Here is a 21,777-nt window from a genome sequence, read left to right on the forward strand (position 1 = left end):
AAGGATCCCTACTGGATGATAACATTTATGCCATATTGCTGAAATCAATGAGAACAGATTAGTGATTGTCAGGGGTTAGTGAGTACAGGCAGTGGGGCGAGATGGGTGTTATTATAAAAGGAAAATATAAGAGCATCTTGTGGTCATGGTACCATTGAGTATCTTGACTGGGGTGGTATTTATTTAGTGTTATATTTGTGATAGTGTCACATAAAACTACACATACACAAACAAGTGTAACTACAATCGTTGGAATCTAAATAGAATCTATGGAGGTACCAATGTCATTTCCCATATCCATAAATCATACCTCTGAAATACACTACCTGTTTGATGTCCCACATGACCCTCCAATTAAACATATCCAAACTAAATTCATCCTTCGTCTTCAAAAGTCTGCTCCTACTTACTCTTCCAGTTCCACAGTGAATGTTGGAATCATTTTTGACCTCCCACATGTATAATACTACATGTTCCATGAGAGCAGAACTTTTCTGTTGTGCTCACTGCTGTATACCCAATAACTAAAATCATAACTGGCATCTAGATCACACTCAAAAAATTTACTAAGTGAATAAACAAGCCTAATCAATTTAACTGGTCCTTGTAATTCAACCTCATCGGTAACTTTTTAAATTGTCTTTTTCTTTCTAGTCTTAATACTTTTAATCTGTGAATTGTCACCTTGATTTTTGAAATAATCTCTTAAATAGTTTCTCCCTCTCCGATTTTCTCACCAGAAATCCAATCACTACACCATTTTTTAAATGGTGATTCTAAAATGAAAGCATGAACATTTCACTCCCCTGCTTAAAATCTTCTGACTCTCTACTACCTTTAGAACAAAACCTAAATATCATGTCAATTCTCCAACTCATCTCTTTCCATTTCCCTTCTTCAATGCTTTGTAACAATTACACTAAACTTCTTGCAGTCTTCTGAAAAGAACCTTCTGTCATATTTATGTGCTATTGCACAAAGTCTTCCCTGGCCCCAGATGAACCAATCTGAACTCCAAACTTTTACCAGATTCTTACACTCCAAGCCATTATTCCCCTGCCCTAACCCCAGAGCCAGGTCCCACACAAGTAGAGTCAGCCCCTACACCCCAGAATCCACTAAAATTATTCCAAGTAGCCAATTTTAAATTTGGTTATCTTGCCTCACCAGTTCTTTCCCAAAGAACCCACAATCAAGGCTCCCATACATCTTCCCAACAGCAATCAAGCCACACCTGGATAATAATAACACCTACATTTTAAAACAGCTACTTGCGTGCTCTGAGAGCACCTCAGGCTACAGCGGTGTCTCTCCCTGTCTTTCTCCACATGGAACTGTGTTTTCTAGTATCACATGCTTCCCTCCATCATGGCACTGAGTTCCTGAGGCTACAGCTGTGAAGTCACCAAGGACAACATCATCACTGCCCTGTTTTTTATGCCCCACATCTAGTAACACAGTTGTCATCACTGGCTCCATGTTTATTAAAGAATATGTAAATATGTATGAGAATGTAGAAAAGTGGTGTTTAATCCACATTATATGACTGACAAACTTGGCAATTTGGACAGAGGAAGCTTTCAAAACAGCTCTCAAAACCTATCACATAATCCTGAAACAAAATGATTTCCATAATCCAAAGTATTACTTGGAAATTTAGTCATTTTTACTGAAAGCATCTTAATTTCCTCTTAAATGTTCACTTTGCCCTTTTCCCTACACCCTAATAAATCAAGTACTATCATGTCCTTCTCCAAATCTCACCTCACTTTGACCTTCAATTCTGGCTTCCTGGCAAACTCTACAACCCTACAAGTAAAACTGGTAGTGAGTATAACTTATGTTCTCTGTCATATCCACAGGTATGACAATCCAATGTTTTTAATGAGAACAAAACCTATAAAGTATATTTTTATTCTTATTTTCTAAAATGTTCAAAATAGTGAGGAAACAAGACAACTGATTGAGTGCAAACTAAGTTAACACCCAAGGTCCGAAGTTCAGAGGTCCTCGAACTGTTTATGGGAATCAGGGATCTCAGCAGAGGTGCATTTAGACCAGATAAACAATAGAACGGAACAGACATGCCAATGAAAACTGTTAAAAAATTGAAATATTAATGTAAGCAGTTCCCATAAATAACTATACTATCACCATTTTTGGGCCAATAATTATTTTATAGGGCAAAACATTCTCCAGACAACACACTGCTCTTCAAGTGCAAACAAAAATTAAAAGCTTAAAGAACATCGCATAAAGCAAACATCACCATAAAAAATAATGTGGATTAACAGAGGCCCCAGGTAAGTGGAACCTAATCAACAAAACAAACGAGGGAGCAAAACAGAACCGGAGACATGGAAATAAAGAACAAACTGACAGTGACCAGAGGGAAGGGGGAGGGGCCGACAGGGAAAAGAAGGGGAAGGGTCATCAAGGAAAATGTATAAAGGACCCGGGGACAAAGACAACAGGGTGGGGGGAGGACTGAATGTGGGAGGTGGGGATGGGTAGGGTGGGGGAGAGGAAAGGGGGGGAAATGGGGACAACTGTAATTGAATAAAAACAATTTTTAAGATTTCACATAAAACACTTCTGATACAACTAGTATAATTTTGAATATGTGTTTTGTCAGTTTGCAAATGTTTCCATTGTTCAGTGTACAACATACAAGTAAGAAGATTAGAATCTTTAAGTCACTATCTAGCTAAGGTTAATCATATATTAATACCAAATATGTAGAAGTAAAGAAAAATACATACCAAAACTTTGTCCACCACAATATGCATTTCTAGATAAAGAGGAATTAGGTCTGAAACATCTGTTTCTACCTAAAAAGAAGAAAAACAGTATTTAAAAACATAAAATCTTTCATAACTTATTTATTCTGAACTTTTAAAGTCTTTTTTCCATTTTGGGGTGGGCATGGTTGATAAATACATATATATAAGTATATATATCAATTTAAACATACCTTAAATATGTATATTGATGGTATAAGACTTGATTTGTATAAATTGTGAAATAATTGGCAAAATAAAGCTGATGACCATATCTACCTCATATAGTTAACATTGTCTGTCTTTGTGTGTGTGGTGAGATCCACACGTAAGATCAACCCTGTTAGCATATATCAAGTTCCCAATATAGTATTGTTAGCTATAGTCACATTACTGTACATCAAACCCCCAGAAATTACTTTTTCTGCATAACAGAAACTGTGTACCCTTTGATCAACATTTCCTCGCTTTTCCTTGTCCCCCCACCTCTGGCAAATAACATTCTACTCTCCACATCTATGAGTTTGACTGTTTCAGATCCCACATATGAGATCACACAGTATTTATCTTTCCATTCCTGGCTTATTTCACTTAGTATAACATTTCCAACATTTATTCATGTTGTCACAAGCGACAGGACTTCCTTCATTTTTAACACTGAGTAATATTCTTGTGTGTGTCTGTGAGTGCCACACTCTTTATCCTTCATCCATCAATGGGTACTTAAGTTATTTCCATATCATGGCTTTTCTGAATAAAGTTGGCAATGAACATGGGAGGGCAGATATCTCTTCAAGATACCTACTTGTTTCCTAGGATATATACCCAGAAGTAGCATTGGTGAACCATATAATAGGTCTAGTTTTAATTTTCCAAGTAATCTCCATCCTGTTTTCCATAGTACCTGTACCAACTTACATTCCCACCAACAAGGGTTCCTCTTCTCCACATTCACAACACTTATTATTTCTTGTCCTTTTTTATAATAGCCATTCTAACAGCTGAGAGGTGATGTCTCATCGTGGTTTTGATTTACATTTTTCTGACAAGTGGTTCTGAGCTGTATGTAGTGATGGGTGGTAACTAGGTTTATTGCAGTGATCATTTCATAATATATGCATATGTCAAATCTCTATGTTGTAGGCTTTAACTAACAAACTTGTGTGCCAATTACATGTCAATAAACAACTGAAATAAAACAGTTGTAAATATAAATACGTTTTAAGAGTTCCAGATTCTAGACACTGAAAGCAGAAGCACAAAGACAGAGTATCCCACCCTCCATACCTATATCCACAAAAATACCATAAAGAAAGGTCTGAGGGAACCCGGGCAGCGCACTAACACTGCCCACCATGGTTTGGGTAACCTAAGTCATTGTAAATTACCCTCCTAAATTCTCAGACAAGAAAGAGAAATTTTAGTATTTAGTTAACAAAATTTCATGTTTAATTATACACATATATGTGATAGCACTGAATTCTTTGGTGCTGCATCTTCATTTCACCATACATTTGATTCCTGTATTATTTTGGACATAGGATTAGATGCTATAACAGAGACACAAAAATAGTAGTGGGTTAAACAATATTGGAATTTTTTATCTCTCAAAAAAGTCTGATTAGTAGTATTCTATTGTGCAAATGTACTATAATTCTTTGATCCACTCATTTACTGATGGGCAGGTGGGGGTGAGTGGGGCAGGGGAGAGTGGGGGGGAATGGAGACAATTGTACTTGAATAACAATTTTTAAAAGTCTGAAAATGGTGGTTTTGTCTTCTAAATTCTTCAGGAACAAGGCTCATTCTATCTTGTTGCTCTGCCACTTGTTGGTACCATTATTATCCTGTGGACTACATGATGCACCAACATGTCCACAATGCAGTCAGAAGGAAAGGGAAAACTAGAATTAGACTATAAACCCCCCTCCTCTATAATTCAATCCTGACATAACATGTATTACGTCTGCTTACATGGCATTAGCCCTAACTTTATCGCATGGCCCCACTTAAATGCAAGGGAAGTTGAGAAATGTAGTCTTTTTTTACATGCCCAGAGAAACTCTTAGGGGTTTGTTATTTAAAATGAGAAGAATGTATACTGTAAACAACTAACAAAGCCATATATCTCTTAAATACACTATGCATATTTCTGCAACTTTTACTTGGCACAAAATTACTATCGCACTCAATTTCTATTATGAAGACCAAAACATGCAGTTATACATGGTATACACTGAACAATTTACATGGCTACATGTGACAATCCTGCTTATGACATTTTAATTATATCTGTAATTAACGCTAACTTCTTGGTTATGGGTGCAACTTTTATAAATATTGGCTTTAATGAATACATTTCAGGAATATAGAGACAAAAACAGGAACTGAATTTTTAAAGTTTGTATTGCTATACACTAGTTAATTTTTAGAAAGTTATAAATAACAAACAAAATAAGAATTAAAATAAAAGTAAAAGATTGTTGCAAACAGGAAAAGGAGGTATGGGCAAAGGACATCATAAGGTTAAAAAAAGGTGAGGATGTTCTTAGGGATATTGAGCAAAAGAAAAAGAGAGAGAAAAGGACTCATGGACACGGACAACAACATGGTCATTACCAAGTGGAGGGGCAGTGGGGAGATAAATCATGATGGACAGAGGCTTAACTTGTGGTGATGAACATACAAGACAGTGTACAGATGCTGTGCTGTAGAAATGTGCACCTGAAACCTGTATAATCTTGTTAACCACTGTCACCCCAATAAATTCAATAAAAAGGGAAAAAAGAAAATATGAGCTACAGTTATACAATAGTTAATCAATTTCTTTTTTAAATAAAAGAAGAAACTATCTTGAAAGTAGTAAAAAAGCATATATGACTAACTTTTTCACTTATGAAAATGTTATAGTCCATTGGGTTTTGTCCTATGTCACGGTTATTTTCAGTATGAACTGCAAATTTAATGTTTTCATTCCTTAATTTATAAAGAATGTGCTGAAATTCAGCTTCAGTTTCCAGAGGCTCGATTCCATAAGAAACATTTTCAAATTGCAGTATTCCTCTGTAAAGTTAAGAATAAAAAAATTAAGTGCTTTTAGTCCATTTTTAAAAATTCTTACAGAATCTAAAAAGAAAAAAGGAGAAAACACAGAACATGTTTAAGCTCAATATTTTGACCCAAATTCTTTATATTTTGAAGATGATTCTGAAGAGATAAAAGATCTCCCCCAATCGAAAAAATTTCCCATTTCATTTCTGCAGTTATAAAAGCAATTACGTGATCAGTGCTAGTACAGTGAATAGCATTCACAGTGATCAAGTAATTCCATCCAGTCCTCAAATCAGTGGCTAATGAAAGCACTATAGAAATTGGGTTTGCACTGCTTTATGAAAAGATAATAAAAGGTTATATAGTGAGCAATTTCATTACAAAAATATTTAGCAATTATTATGAAAAGACATGTATTGATAGTTTATGCACACAGTTCTGAATAAGAAATTTAAAACATGACTTTAAAGAGTAAAATAACTTTTTAAACTATTCTTCCCTGAATCAGGTAACAATAGTTCAAGTAACTACTCCCTAAAAACCAAATTTTAGATGTCCATGTAAAAGCACTGAGGAACACTGTGTGTGTGTGTGTGTGTGTGTGTGTGTGTGTGTGTGTGTAACAAGGATCAATGCTACAAAATGAGAGTGAAAACTTTCCTGACATAAGAGAAAACTCTCTCAGTACTAAGGAGGAAACCATAGAGATTTTCAGATACTGGAATCATTAGAAAAATGAGTATCATATTAATAATTATTTATTTATGTAGAATCTATTTCCTCTCTCTGAAGACGATTTTCCTTGAGAAAAAGCATGCCTTATTTGTCTTTATTTTATCTTATATTTCTAAACACTAGGCTAGAAGCTGGTACATTGTCAGTATTGAAAACATTCTATGTGCTGGAAAAATAAGCCAGCTTAAATTTAACTCCTCAAACGTGCTGTAGTCACGATGTTTGTCATTTCTGTAGTTAAGAAAAGACAAGATATAGAGGAAGGACACCAGAAAATCTAAACCTTTACAGAAAGAAATTTGGTCAGTGAGGAAAGTGAGGAGAAGTAAAAGAAATGGCAGAGAGTATAACTGAACAATCTCCACATGGGAATTTTCCTCCAATTTCACACTTGGTATCAACAAAAGAAACTTGACACAGCCAAACATCATAAGTATGATGTTCACATATCAACAGTAGAAACGACATAACCTCAGTCCCAAGCACGTGCTTAGTGTGACAATAGAATTTGGATATCCTTCGACAGATCCTTGGTAGTAGCATTGAGTCTAGGAAAGAAAAATGTGATCTGGTTACTTAGAAATTGACAAAACTTTCAACTGATTTCTTACTTGATAGGATTTTTAAATATTGTTCCAGACTACAGAGTTCATATCAGCATGAATAAAGCAACATTAAGAAAGCAGTCTCCCCACACTTGCCACTTTCATTATACTAACTACTCTTATCAGATTAATATTTGGGATTGTTATTTTACACCCTGCTTCCAAAGTGAATCCCATATTTTTAATATTTTATTGATTATACTATTACAGTTGTCCCATTTTCTGCCTTTTATTTCCCCTCCACCCTGTGTACCGCCTCTCACCCACATTCCACCCCCTCCCTGTTAGTTCATGTCCATGGGTCATACATGTAAGCTCTTTGGCTTCTACATTTCCTATACTATTCTTAACCTACCCCTGTCTATCTTCTACCTAACATTTATGCTACTTATTCTTTGTACCTTTTCCCCCTCTCGTCCCACTCACTCCCCCACTGATAACCCTCCATGTGATCTCTATTTCTGTGGTTCTATTCCTGTTCTAGTTTTTCACTTTGTTTTTGTTTTAGATTCGGTTGTTAATGATTGTGAGTTCGTTGTTATTTTACTGTTCATATTTTTTATCCTCTTTTTGTTAGATAAGTCCCTTTAACACTTCATATAATAATGGCCTGGTGATGATGAACTCCTTTAATGTGACTTTATCTGGGAAGCACTTTATCTGCCCTTCCATTCTAAATGAAAGCTTTGCTGGAACAGAGTAATCTTGGATGTAGGCCCTTGCCTTTCATGACTTGGAATACTTCTTTCCAGCCCCTTCTTGTCTGCAAGGTCTCTTTTGAGAAATCAGCTGACAGTCTTATGGGAACTCCTTTGTAGGTAACTGTCTCCTTTTCTCTGGCTGCTTTTAAGATTCTCTCCCTATCTTTAATCTTGGGTAATGTAATTATGATGTGCCTTGGTGTGTTCCTCCTTGGGTCCAACTTCTTTGGGACTCTCTGAGCTTCCTGGACTTCCTGGAAGTATATTTCCTTTGCCAGATTGGGGGAGTTCTCCTTTATTATTTGTTCAAATAACTTTTCCACTTGTTGCTCTTCCTCTTCTCCTTCTAGTACCCCTATAATTCAGATGTTGGAACATTTCAAGATGTCCTGGAAGTTCTTAAGCCTCTTCTCATTTTTTTGAATTCTTGTTTATTCATTCTGTTCTTTTACATTGGTTAAATGTTTCTTTCTTCCTTCTGGTCCACACCATTAATTTAAGTCCCAGTTTCCTTCCTGTCACTGTTGGTTCTCTGTACATTTTCCTTTATTTCACTTAGCATAGCCTTCATTTTTTCATCTAATTTGCAACCAGACTTAACCAATTCTGTGAGCATCCTGATTACCAATGTTTCGAACTATGCATCTGGTAGATTGGCTATCTCTTCATTGTTTAGTTGTATTTTTTCTGGAGTTTTGATCTGTTTTTTTCACGGGGGCCATTTATTTTGTCTGTTATGTACACCTGTTATGTAGTGAGGGACAGAGCCTTAGGTGTTCACCAGCGTGAGGCAACCCATGTCACTGTGTTGTGGCACTGTATGTAGGGAAGGGGTCTGAGAGGGAACAATAGCACTTGCTCTACTCTATACCAGATTTCAGTCACTTTCTGAGCTTCCCATAATCAAATTGGGCCCTTCTGGTGCTGATTCCCAGGTGGGTGGGTTGATGTACATTCTAGGACCCTATGGGTCTCTCCAAGGAACTCTCCTGTGAAGCTGGGAGTTTCTCCCGCTGCCGCTGCAACTCTCACAGATATTTTCAATCAGAGGTATTGAGGCTTTATTTACCTGAACTGGAACCCTGGGCTGCACAGTCTGTCTCACTCCCCAGTTGTTCTTCCTTGTTTACCTACATGCAAATGTGGGGCTGCCCAGCCTGCCAGCTGCCACCTTGCCTCAAGTCCTCTCCACCCGGCCGCCTGTCTCCGCCCCTCCTACTGGTCTGGATGAATATTTCTTCTTTAAGTCTTTGGTTGTTGGACTTCCATTCAGTTCGATTTTCGGTCAGTTCTGGTTGTTTTTGTTTTTTAATTTGTTGTTGTCCTTCCTTTGGTTGTCTGAGGAGACACAGTGTGTCTACCTACACTTCCATCTTGGCCGGAAGTCAATCTCATATTTTTGATAAAATTATTTTCCCTTGTATAAATGTAGGTCATCAATTAAAAGACAAAGACTGTTTTGCTTAGCATGATAGTCTCCAGTTCCATCCATGCTGTCACAAAAGGGAGGAGTTCCTTCTTTATTTCTGCTGTGCAGTGTTCTATTCCATTGTGTAAATGTACCACAGTTTTTTTACCCATAATAAACAAAATAAACTAATGAACAAATAAAACCGCAGGCATGGAAACATGGAACAGACTGAAAGTGACCAGAGGGGAGGGGTAATGATGGAAACAACAGGAAGGGACCAGACAAAGAACATGAATGAATGACCCATGAACATGGACAACAGTGTGGGGACTGACTGTGGAAGCAGGGGATGGGATGGGCAGAGGAGAGCAAAGGGGGAAAAGCTGGGACAACTGTAACAGAACAACAATAAAAAATGATTTAAAAATAAATAAATAAACACTTCTGTCAGAAACTGACAAATCAAGCATTCAGAATCTGTATCAGATTTGAACAGTATGTTAATAACCTAATATAGATAGAACACTATACTTTAAAACTGTGGAATACACTTTCTTTTTTTAATTATCTATTTATTTTTATTGATTATGCCATTACAGTTGTTCTATTCCCCCCTTCATTCCCCTCCACCCTACCCCCCCATCCCCACCATTACCCCCCCTTTAGTTTATGACCATGTGTCTCAAGTTCTTTAGATTCTATATTTCCCATGCTATTCTTGCCCTCCCCCCTATCTATTTTCTATCTACTGTCTATGCTACTTATTTTCTGTACCTTCTCCCCCCTTCTCCTCCTCCCACTCCCCTGTTGCTAACCCTCCTTGAGATCTTCATTTCTATACTTTCTTTTTAAAGAACACGAAACATTTACAAAAATAAAACTATATTCTGGCCATGAAGCACAAGAATAAATTTTAAATTATTGAAATCATACAAAGTTCAGTCTCTGACCACAGTACAATTATGCTAGATATACAGTCTCCAAAATCCAGTAGTGCTATAACTTTTGATAGAAATCAGTGTAAGATTTGTTAACACACTACTCTATGTTGGAATTAGGGGAGTAAAAAAGTGAGAAAAAGAAATTGATGGTCCTAACCAATATAAATGAAGTAACCTGGTGCCCAATTTAATATTTCAATAATTTTTATTATATGCTAATTATGAGCCAGGCATTTTTCTATGCATTAGGTATACATCAGTGAACAAAATGGACCAAAAGCCTACCTGGTGAGAACCATATTGCACCAGAGAATCAAAAAATAGAGCAAGTGGATAAAATAAATGGCAGAAATTATATTTGTACCATTATGGGGAAAAACAAAACAGGTAAGAGAGTACTAGGTATAAAATGCAATTTACAATAGGGGTTAGTCAAGGACTAATATGCTTTTGAGCAAAGACCTGAAGAAAATGAAGGAGAAAAACATGTGGCATTTTGGGAAAGAATAAACACCTGGATCAGAAGCGATAGAAAGTACAAAATCCTTGAAAGGAAAATATGTCTGGTATGTCTGAAGAACAGCAAGAAGAAAAATGTGATTGGAACAGGTAAGTAAGGTGGAAAATAACAGGAAATGAGGTCAGACAGGTAAAGCAGACCAGAATGTGTAAAGGCTGTAGGATACTGAAATGATTTTGGTTTTCACTTTGTGACCGATAGGTGGTCATCCCATGGAGGGTTCTGACCAGAGAAGTGACATGGTCCAACTAAATTTTAATAGGATCGATCTGGTTGCTGTGTTGAGAATTGACTGAGAAGATGGGCCAGGCGTGGAAGCAGAAAGATTATTCAACAAGCTCTGGCAATAATCCAATTAAATACGATGTTTACTTGGAAAACAGAGGTGTCAGTGGATGGAGACAGAGGGAGAGGGTGGTTTATGGATATACAATACTGTAATTTAAAGGGTCGATTCATTACAATTTCTTCATGGATGGGATAGGGCAGCAATTCTCAACCTTTTTCATCTCATGGCACATAAACTAGTCACTAAAATTTTTGGTGCAGCACACCAAAAAAATATATATTTTTTGCTAATCTGACAAAAATAGGTATAATTTGATTCACACCAGATGGCTATCATTGTGTTGGCCATGGTCATTTTTTTTAATTTGACAGTCTAAGGAAAAAGGTCAGTGCCCATGACTAAATAACCAGGTAATGCATGTTGTAAAAATTCTTGCAGCACATCAGTTGAAAATCACTGGTGGAGTGGGATGGGAGGGGTGGGGAGAAAAGTTTTCAATCTATGATTTTATGTCCAGTAATATTTGTGTTTGCTTTTATTATGTTTTAATTTACACTCATTAATTCAACAAAAAATTAATTAAGAAAATGATATCTATATTCTTTAATTATTGTTTTTTTCAAGTACAGTTTTTTGTCTATTTCTCCCATCCCAGCCCCCCTCCCATGCTCCCCACCTCCCTCCCATTTCCTCCCACCAAGTCCTCATCCCTGTGTCTTTCATACTTGTTCCTCAAAATCCCTTCCCTTTTCCCCCCTTAAATTCCCTTTTCTCTCCCCTCTGGTCACTGCCCACTTGTTCTCTATTTCAGTGTCTTTGTTTTTATTCTATTTGCTTGTTTGTTTTGTTATTTAGCTTCCTGTTAAAGGTGAGATCATATGGTATTTGTCTTTCAACGCCTGGCCTATTTCACTCAGCATAATGCTTTCCAGTTCCATCCATGTTGTTGCAAAGGGTAGTAGCCCCTTCTTTCTCTCTGCTGCATAGAATTCCATTGTGTATATGTACCACAATTTTTTGATCCATTCATTTACTGATGGGCACCTAGGTTGCTTCCAACTCTTGGCTATTGTAAATTGTGCTGCTATGAACATTGTGGTGCATAGGTTCTTTGAAATTGATGTTTTAATGATATCTATATTCTAAGCAGAATAGGAGGTGCTAAGTCAATCCAATTTGTCTTTAGTTTACCAAGACTTCAGGAAAACCTAATAATGGGAGAAATTAGGTTTAAAAAAATGGATCCCTTAAATATATCTATCTTCTGTAAAGACAGTCTTCTGTAAAGAAAGCATTTATTCAATTTTTTTAAGTTTAAAAATTTTTCTAAAATATAGAACTTAAATCTTACCTGAATATTTGAAGAATGAGAATTTACAGATCCTTGATTATACAAATAAACCATAAAATTATCAGCTAAAAAAAGTCTGAATATAAAAAAAAGAGAGAGAATTTAAAAAGTCATTCTTTTTAAAACATAAATCAGAGGCCAGCAAGCTAACGGCCTCAGGCCAAATCTGACCTACTCTCTGTTTTTGTAAATAAAGTCTTATGGGAACATAGCCACAATCATTGACTTATGTGTATGGTCAGTGGCTGCTTTCCTGCTACAGCAGCGGAATTTAATCACTTTGACAGAGACTTATGGCCCCCGAAGCCAAAAATATTTACTATGTGGACTTCTAGAGAAAAGTTTGCCAACCTCTGATAAAGGTATTTTCTTTTGGTATATATGTAATTTTTATTCAAAGAAATACACATTTATTCAAAATACTTGTCCTATCTTAATGGACTCCTTTAAAGAAAATAAGAAAAAGAGACTACAAGATGTAGGATTATTCTTTCACTTCTAAATTTTATTACCATGCATACATATATTTTTTGTAATGAAGTAGAAGAGTATTGTGTAAAAGTCATATTAATCTGAACATAGGTACTAAAACCAGTTAAGTTCAACCTTCTCTGGTACCATCCTATTTCAGTTAGGCTTCCTCACCCCATGTCCACTCCTCAATCCAATGTAACAAAACTAGACCACCCAGACTAAGTTCTGTTGGGAATCCTCCACTGCAACTGATCTCATGTAGGTTAATTACCTAACAGCCCGTAGCTGTCAAACCCAAAAGGCAGTTGGAAGTCAAGTAAAACTACTCTAATGCACTTCATATTGTTGACCACATTCTCCTTCTTTAAATCATCTTATCTTCAACGTCAGTTGTACCATTTCCTCTTGGTTTTCCTCTCATCTTTCTTTCTTTTTTAAAATTTAATTTAATTTAATTTTTATTATTTTATTTATTTATTTTTATTTAATTATTTTTCAACTACAGTATTCCGTCTATCTTTCTACTTCTGTAAATCCCTTCATTGGATCCTTGCTTCCTCCCTTAAATGCTTCTTCCCTTTCCATGGCATTCATTTGTGGGTTGTTTTTTTTTTTCACTTTTAATATTTACCCTCACCTCTGTAGATTTATCGTGTCTATTTTTGGTGCTTCATTTATACCTACATAAAAAGATGCCTTTAAAAGCCACACCTCTCTTCCATGTTCTAAACTAAATCTACTTGCCAACTAGTCATTACTCCTGAGATATCCCACTAGCACTTGGTATGCACCCTCTCCAAAAACGAGCCCACACTCTCCTTGGCTCAGATCTGTCCCCCATCTCCTTCACTGCCACACTAAGTCTCTGCCACCCCTCCCTGTATCCAATCTGCTAGCTAATCTTTCTCCTGCCACTTCCGTATTTCTCCAAAAAAAAAATCACTACCTCTACACAATCGTAGTTCTGCTTCTCATTATTTCTCACACAAGTTATTTGCAATAACATAATTGGTATTATGCTGTCATAGGCATTATGCAGATAATTTCCCAAATTAATAGCATTTCATCTACACATGCTCTACCCATACCCCATGCTTCAGTCCCTCTCATTTTCCCTCTTAAACACTTGAACAGTTATTTGTGTTTTTGTTCACCACATTCTTCTTCCCTTCTGTCCACAGGAATAGGTTAACTCTTCTTTAATTCAACTCTTCTTTTACTCAATGCTTTCTTTGAAAGCATTCTCTTGCCCTCTCTTCTTTCTCTGCCCGAGGCTTTTGGTAAGTTATTTACGCTTACTATTTTTGGATTTCTCACAATTAGCCTCTCCTTAATTCCATGTAGTCTAGCTTTGCACCCAATATTTAACTGAAACTGTCCTCTTGAAAGTCACAAATTACTTCCAGCCAGATTTTCACAACTGGGTTCCCATTAGAAAATTAAATCTTATAAAAAGTAGTTATAGTTATTTTCTTAATTCTCTGAAAGATGATACGTAACTAGTACTGTTTTCCATAAATTATTCACTAGCTCCCACTCAGTGTATAATCTAATTTCTGTGTTAAAGATCTTATTAAATGTCCCTGATTGTGGGACACAATTGCCTCCCCGATCAAATTTTAACCAATACAATCCGTTACAGACTTAGTTCTTATTTTGATATTTTCACTTGATTATACAGAGTGAGACAAAAGTAGGTTTATAGTTGTTCATACATTTCTATGCTACACTGTAAGCCCACCTTTGCCCCACCCTATATAGGCCCTGCTGGTTCCCCCACATTAAGATTGTAGAGATTAACATTCAGGTGGTGAGTCCCTATTTTTTCTATTCCTAACCCCCCTATTCACAAAAGATCACTTGAGACATTAGGACCAAAAATTTAATTAGTTCACGGTCGAGCATCTGTTTATCTGTGACAACTAAAAGTTGTAATAACAACTACATTTATTATTTTAGCAGTCCATTTTAATTATAAGTAAACAAATTCATATAAATTAAATGAAATCCAAAACTAAAGAAAAAAATTACCTTTGCCTCAGGTGCACAATGTATGGTTTCTCATCAATTGGAATAATATAGGATATCTGTTTCTAGAAAATCCAGAAAAACTGGGAGTGAACACAAATATAATTGAATAAGCGAAACAACAATTTTATATTACTCCCTCCAAGCAATGCTTAAAATGTCTTGATTAAAACATCTCAGTCTGTGTGATTTAAAATCTGCAACATACAAATTCTAAAGACCAAAGGCAGCTGAATGTTTTTTAAATGAGCACAACGCTAGCATCCTGAGGTTTCAGCTACATAGATGTATTTGGTTACCAGTAGGTTTGTGAAATTGGTTCTTTGTATGGGGGAAAGTCCTTTGTCACACACCTAGATCTTTTCAGAGGTGTTGGAAATTGGCAGCTTCGGGTACTCTCAGCCTAGATTGATACTTGTCACACCCCAGATAAAATGCACAATATTTTATAGTTGTACTTTATAAGTGGTAGTTAAATGGAACCATTCAAGCCATTTTTATAGTTGTTTATAGTTTTTATAGCACAACATAACTAAGAACTTCTATCAAATAATCCTTCAGTAAAATGCGAATGGTTTACTGCCCGTGATGAGCAAAAATGAGTATTTATCATTGGACTTACTTGAATAATTATAACGAGATTCAATGCCCACATGTTAAGAGTCCAACGGGCCATTACCTCCAATGCTGTTTTCACCCTTTTAGAGCAAGTCACATGCAGGGAGTGTGAACATTGGGGTGGTTTATTATCCAGGCTGCCTTACCCTCAATCTGCTCACAGATGACCATTTACTAATGATTTTATATTTCTTAAGAGACATGGGACAGGAAAATGAAGTGTTTGCTCTTTATTTACTAAATGATTATAAACTCAAGTTTTTCATCAAAATAAAACTCCATTGCTGTAATGTTTTTAAAAATCTTAGCATGTATCTACTACATAATATGTTCTATTTCCACACAAGTAAGCCCAGGAAGGGATTTATACAGTATTAGAAGTCTACATGTAACTGAATTTCAAGCTCTTCAGGAAGAAGAGCCCACGTGCTGTGCGGTGAGGTCCACTCAGCTGGCCTCCCTGGGATGATATCTACATCAGTGGAGCACAGTAGGCACAAAAATTATTTTAACCATTTCCTAAAAGGTATTGCCTATATTTTTCAACAGAAAACTCTTGAACAAAATTTGGTATTCTTTTTGACTCTATCACCACTATTCTCAAGTTAAAACATGGATGGCAATAAGTTCTAATGTCAGTAGGTCGGTGAACCTGAGCAAAGAGATTTTTCTCCAACAAAAGATAACATGTGAAAAACAAGAGTTGAAGTATCATAGAAAAAAAACTTAGCTGAAGAATATAAAAACCAATATGCACAAATACCAGGACACAGAAAAAGATAAGCCTTCCAGAAACTGTGACAATAAAAAGCAACCGAAACACTATACAAATAAAAAAATACAATAAGGCAGACTGTTAAAGGGTCTAATAAGTGGTCAAAAAAGGAGCAGGAAGGTTACCGCCACCAGTGATAAGTCAAGTTAATGTCAGGCATCCCCTGCCGTGCCTGCTGGAATGAGAAGAGCACTTCGTCTCTACTGTAATCTTCTCTAAAACTCAACCCCAGCATGACCATGAGAAATCCGGACTGAGAGATGTTGTACAAAATTACTTTCAAGATCATGAAAAATAAGAAAGACCAAGAAAAAGGGCACAGGAGACCAGGGTTACATAATGACTAACTGAACTGCAATGCCCTGAATGGAATCCTAGAACAGAAAAAGCACATTAGTGGAAAACCTGGTGAAACCAAAATAAAGCTAATAGTACTGCATTAGTGTTAATTTCTTAGTTTTGACAAATGTATCAACACAGTTATAAAAGAGGGTAACTTTAGGAGAAAGTGAGTAAACATGTATGGGAACTCTCTGTAGCATCTTTGTAATTTTTCTGTAAATCTATCATTATTCCAAAAATTTTTGTTTATTTTTAAAATCAAAACCAGAGATGAATTGAAGAAAGAAGTAAAATGTGTCTGTGGCAGATACTGGGCGGGCCTGATCAGGTGACTAGATCTTCATCTCTTGGGGTTCTAGGCTGCCAGTTAGTTGCCAGGCTACACTTGCTATACATTCTCATTTACAATTAAAACTCACCTGGGGGCTGTAAGAAAAGCCCCAGTGGATCACCTGAAGGCCAAATACTTGCCTCCGTGCCCTCCCTAACTCAGCAGCACCCCAAGTCCTCCTGATGTCATAGTAAATCATCCTGCCAATACGGCAATTTCATTCCTTTCTTTTTCTTGCAGTTCTGTGACACAGAGCCAAAATAACCACAAGGCAGCTGTAGCTCTAGATTTAGAGGGAGGTTTACTATGTTCCCTGGCAGAAGCATCTAAGATCCAGAACCCTTATACCCTCAGCGCATACAATTGGAAGAAATGGATCAAACACAGTCTAGAAAGTAACAGTGAACAGGAGCACTTCCACCACTTCGTGGTCCTTGAATAACAGCCACTTGTCTCATGTATAGACTATACTCTAGTATGTCATTCCTTGCAACTGCTACTTCCAAGCTGGAGTTTAACTGCATTTAAGAGACCGATCCTTTACTTTATCAGGCTGGCTCCTCCTCGTTGATGACTTATGTAACAGGGATCAGTGGGTCCCATGGTCATTTACCCACTACCACATTTTATTTGCCATGAAGCAGAGCCCTTGATCTTATCCCAGGTCAACAGACCAGACATACAGTGAAATGACGGGTAACAGTGCTGGCCAATACACTGCAGAGGCTGATGCTGGCCTAGTCACTGTGGACAGGACAGGCAGACCATGCCCACAAGTATGTGTCAGGAATAGGAAGCACAAAGCCTGGCTCCTTCCAGAATGGAAAGAGTCTAATGTAATCAACATGAAAACAAACAGAAGGTGCCATTATCATCAGGGGCTGAGCATCGATCTCTATTGCTAATAGATCAGACATTCAAAGTGGCAGTGATCGCTGCTTTGGTGAAGGAGAGCCTGAGTTGTTGGACATGTGCGCAGCCTTCTTCTCTACCTCCACGGCTGTCTCATTCGTCCATCTGTGCAAGCACTGGGGCAACCAAGGACAGAGGCTGACTTCGCTCTGATGGATGGACCATCCACCACTCGCTTGTTTAATGACTCTTCCGCAGTAAGTGCTCTCTGGTGTGTATTCACACATAACACAAGATCTCTACAGTTTTTACCAACCGTCATAAGTCCAGTCACATGCCTCTGCCCCAGATCCCTCAATCTAATCTTCCAATTGTGTTCTTTCTAGGGCCTGACAAAACAGGCAAACCATTCACCACAGCCCGTGAGTCTCTGCAGGTTTTTTGTCTTCTGTAGTGAGAAGGCCTACGTCCTTCTCACTACAAAGTGGACTATCAGGTGCACCACCTGAGGCTCTCCCACTGAGAGGATTTCCCCTTCCACTGTCTGTAGGAGCCAACACTGACCAGAGGGGTAGAGACACAAGAATCCAGTTTTTCTTCGTACCAATATACCAGCTACTTCGTTAATGAGCCAAGTTCAGTTTATATTTTCTTCTTTCATAACATACTCACAGGGACCCCTCATGAGTCCACAGGTATGAGCTCAGAGAGGTATTTATGCCACAACAGTGGATGACATGAGGATCTACCTAGTCATGCAACTTACTGGTGCCCTCCAGGCCTACTCAGTCCCCGCCTCAGATGTACTGACCTTGGGCCCAGTCCATTTCATGACCTGGTGAATCTAATAATGTGTCTAGAATGGGGAGTTCAGGTTGCACAGTCATTACTCTCTCATGGTCATATTCCACAGTATTTTTCAAAAAACAAGCAGCATACCAGGAGCTGCTTTTTGAATGATACATATGTATTTGATGAAGACAATATAGCCTTGCTCCGTAAGCCCAAAATTCTGCACCAGAACTCTCCTATTGGGGCTTGCCTGAGACTTTGCATGGCACCCATTTGTACCATAAATACTTCTAGGGCCATGGGTCTGCTGGTTCATATAGCTCAGGCCACAGGGATGCCAATACTGCAACCTGGATCTGCCCTTGAAACTGGAAGTCTTTTAAACCATTCAATAAATGAGTCAGGGTAACATTTCCAAGTAAAAATTTGCTGTCACTAAAACCAAAAAAGGCCTATCAGGTGTTGTGGCTCTTTCTTATTGACAAAAGGCACAAAATATAGCTAGTCTTTATTTTGGAGGGACTGCCACAGCTGCCACCACCCTCTAGACCCCTCCACATATCACTGAGGCATCAAGACCCTGAATCTTCATGGGGTGCACCTCTCCCCCTCTGGAGGGCATGTATTGTACCAGGATATCAGGAGTACTTGCCATTTTTTGTGAGGTCTAATTAACTGTATGTAACTGGTCTAGTGAACCAACATGATGATCTTTGAAATGTCCAGATGACCCAGATTCCTTTTACTATGTTATGACAGAGAACAGATATAGTGAAATCATGAATTTAAAGAGTTGTCCAACTCAGGTAAATGTGAAGGTCTCCTGATATTCTTCATGAGATGTTGAAAACTCATCAGCCAGGCTGACAGCACTTAACTTTTGAAATCTTGGAATTCTTACGACTATGTCCTGGGCGTCCAACAACGTAAGTCCTTTAGCTACAAAAGATGAGGCTCAGGTCCTCTGACATTCAAGCTTCACTTTAAACTAATGATTAAGTAGCATGAGCCTGTAGTTTTCTCTTTTCATTGAATTATTGATACTGATCAATTCCACCATCCTCGTAATTACTGTTTCCCCTGTAACTGTCAGACACATGAACTACTGCACTAGCCAGTACATCTATTCCATTTATTTACCATCACCAGTCACTACAACAAAAAGTCTTGGTAATTTCACTGCTACACATTTCAGAGATTACCAATATTCCATCTGCCACTAGTCACAAGGTCCTCATTACCAACTAAATTGTGGGTAAAGTGCCTCCAGGTCCTGTTTTTAGAGTTGGCTTCCTAGAACCACCGTTTCTGGTACCAACTGTCTTAGCTGAATTCACAAGAAGCTAAGTCTGAAATTATAATTACTTTTGCAAGTGACTTAGGAAACAAGTGCTATCAGGAGAAACCAGTGGGAGCATGAGAGAAGCAAAATTGGCAAGGAGTAAAAATTAAACATAGAGTTTCAAGTGAAGTCTAAATTCAGCCTCATCCTACAGAGAGAACTGGAGAGGAATTGTTCTATAGAGCCTCTCTTGTCTTGAGACATGAAAACTGGAGTTTCTGAGTCACTGGCCCCTGGAACTCTGGATGAAGTAGCTCCAACACCCCAAGGCAATCTTTTGGGGAAATCTACAGTGGGCCATTAGTGGCTGCACTCACAATAGCTAGATAAGGGAGGGAATGAAGCCAACCAGTAAAGGGGTATTTTAGGAACAGGGTAAAGCACCATCACTGTCTGTGGTAGAAAAATAATTTGAGATAAATAAATCCCCTTTACAATTGAAAGACTTATAAGCAAGACAAGATCATGACGATAGGGTAAGTTTTAAATCACCAAATCCTTCTAAAAGGAGATAGAGCAACTAGAGTATTCTTAAAAAATCATACCTAGACTCTTCATCAAGGTATTCTCATAAACCAAAGATTATGATACAGGAGGAGGGAGTAGAGGGGTGCAAATTGAGACGACAGGAACACCTAGAGAAGACTTAGAATATATCACCAGCTATTGATAGAGAGAAATTAAAGGGGAGTTCTAAAATTTCTAAGAATACTAAAACACAAATATTATCAATACACTAAAAAAAAGTGAAACCCACACTTGATGAAAAGCATGGTTACCTGTAAAACTGTGACATAGCTACACATGTCCCAATTTTCAAGCAAATGCAAAAGATAAATAAACAGGGACCCCCCTAAGTGTCTATAGGAAGATTAGGTGCAGGATGTTCTGAGTCTTCTAGAGTCCTGCAAATATCCAACACAATCTTTCTTTCCGAAGGATAGAGGCCTTGCTTATAGTATAATACAAAAAAACACTGAAGGCAAAAGAGAGTGTTGAGATACTGGGGGGAAGAGTTCTAGAAATTCAGCTCTATGGAGCTGGTAACACAGGGAGCCTGTGTTAATCATACGTTAATCTAAAACACGAGAATGGAACTCTTAAACTAAGAGTTTAATGAAGCTAGAAAAGATATTCTGGTCTACCCCCAGCACTGAAACTGAAATCTCATCATAATGTGTGAGAAATACATATCATTTAAAAAGAAGAAAGACAATTGATACCCATACAAAAATACTGTAAAAAAATAATGAAAATAATCTACAAATATCTAAAAAAGGCACACCACAAAAATATAACAGCCAGTCAGATAAAACCATCACCTAATATGACAAAGTAATCTAAAATAAAATAACCATGGAAGATACAAAAGAAAAGCAAAAAAATAAATAAATAGGTATGATGGTTAAACACAAGGAAATGTGAGAAAAGAGAGATAACGGAGGTCAGAATAAAAATTGAAATTTAAAATATTTCAGAAATTAAAAATAGATATAATATCCCATACATCACAGAAAGTATTATAAGAAAAATAGAGGATAGAAAAAATAATTATTTAAAAAAATTAAAATTAGAAAAGAATAAGTATAAAAATAAGCAGTGATGATTCAATATTTTTGTAATGATGTTATGAACAAATATTTAATATTATTAATCATTGGAGAAGTGTATATTCAAGTTCTTTGACCATTTTTTAATTGGGTTGTTTTTTTGGTGCTGAATTTTGTAAGTACTTAATAAGTTTTGGATATTAACCCCTTATCAGATGTATGGGTGAATATATTTTCCCATTCTGTAGGTTGTTTTTTTATTATGTTGATGTTTTCCTTTGCTGTGCAA

At 37.1% G+C, this 21,777-nt stretch overlaps 1 protein-coding gene across 1 annotated transcript in view; it reads right to left on the reverse strand.

The window, feature by feature from the left end:
* Nucleotides 1-21,777, reverse strand: part of ADAM32 (ADAM metallopeptidase domain 32) — a 119,588-nt gene that overhangs the window by 80,141 nt on the left and 17,670 nt on the right. The window contains exons 3-7 of the mRNA XM_053660079.1: nucleotides 14,890-14,951; nucleotides 12,385-12,460; nucleotides 7,038-7,114; nucleotides 5,666-5,843; nucleotides 2,763-2,831 (exon numbers count right to left, since the gene is read on the reverse strand). Coding sequence (XP_053516054.1) covers nucleotides 2,763-2,831; nucleotides 5,666-5,843; nucleotides 7,038-7,114; nucleotides 12,385-12,460; nucleotides 14,890-14,951 — 462 coding nt within the window. The remainder of the gene's footprint in view (nucleotides 1-2,762; nucleotides 2,832-5,665; nucleotides 5,844-7,037; nucleotides 7,115-12,384; nucleotides 12,461-14,889; nucleotides 14,952-21,777) is intronic.

This window comes from Artibeus jamaicensis, unplaced genomic scaffold (assembly GCF_021234435.1).
Source record: "Artibeus jamaicensis isolate MK-2021 breed Jamaican fruit bat unplaced genomic scaffold, CSHL_Jam_final scaffold_833, whole genome shotgun sequence".
In the NCBI taxonomy this organism is placed as follows: domain Eukaryota; kingdom Metazoa; phylum Chordata; class Mammalia; order Chiroptera; family Phyllostomidae; genus Artibeus; species Artibeus jamaicensis.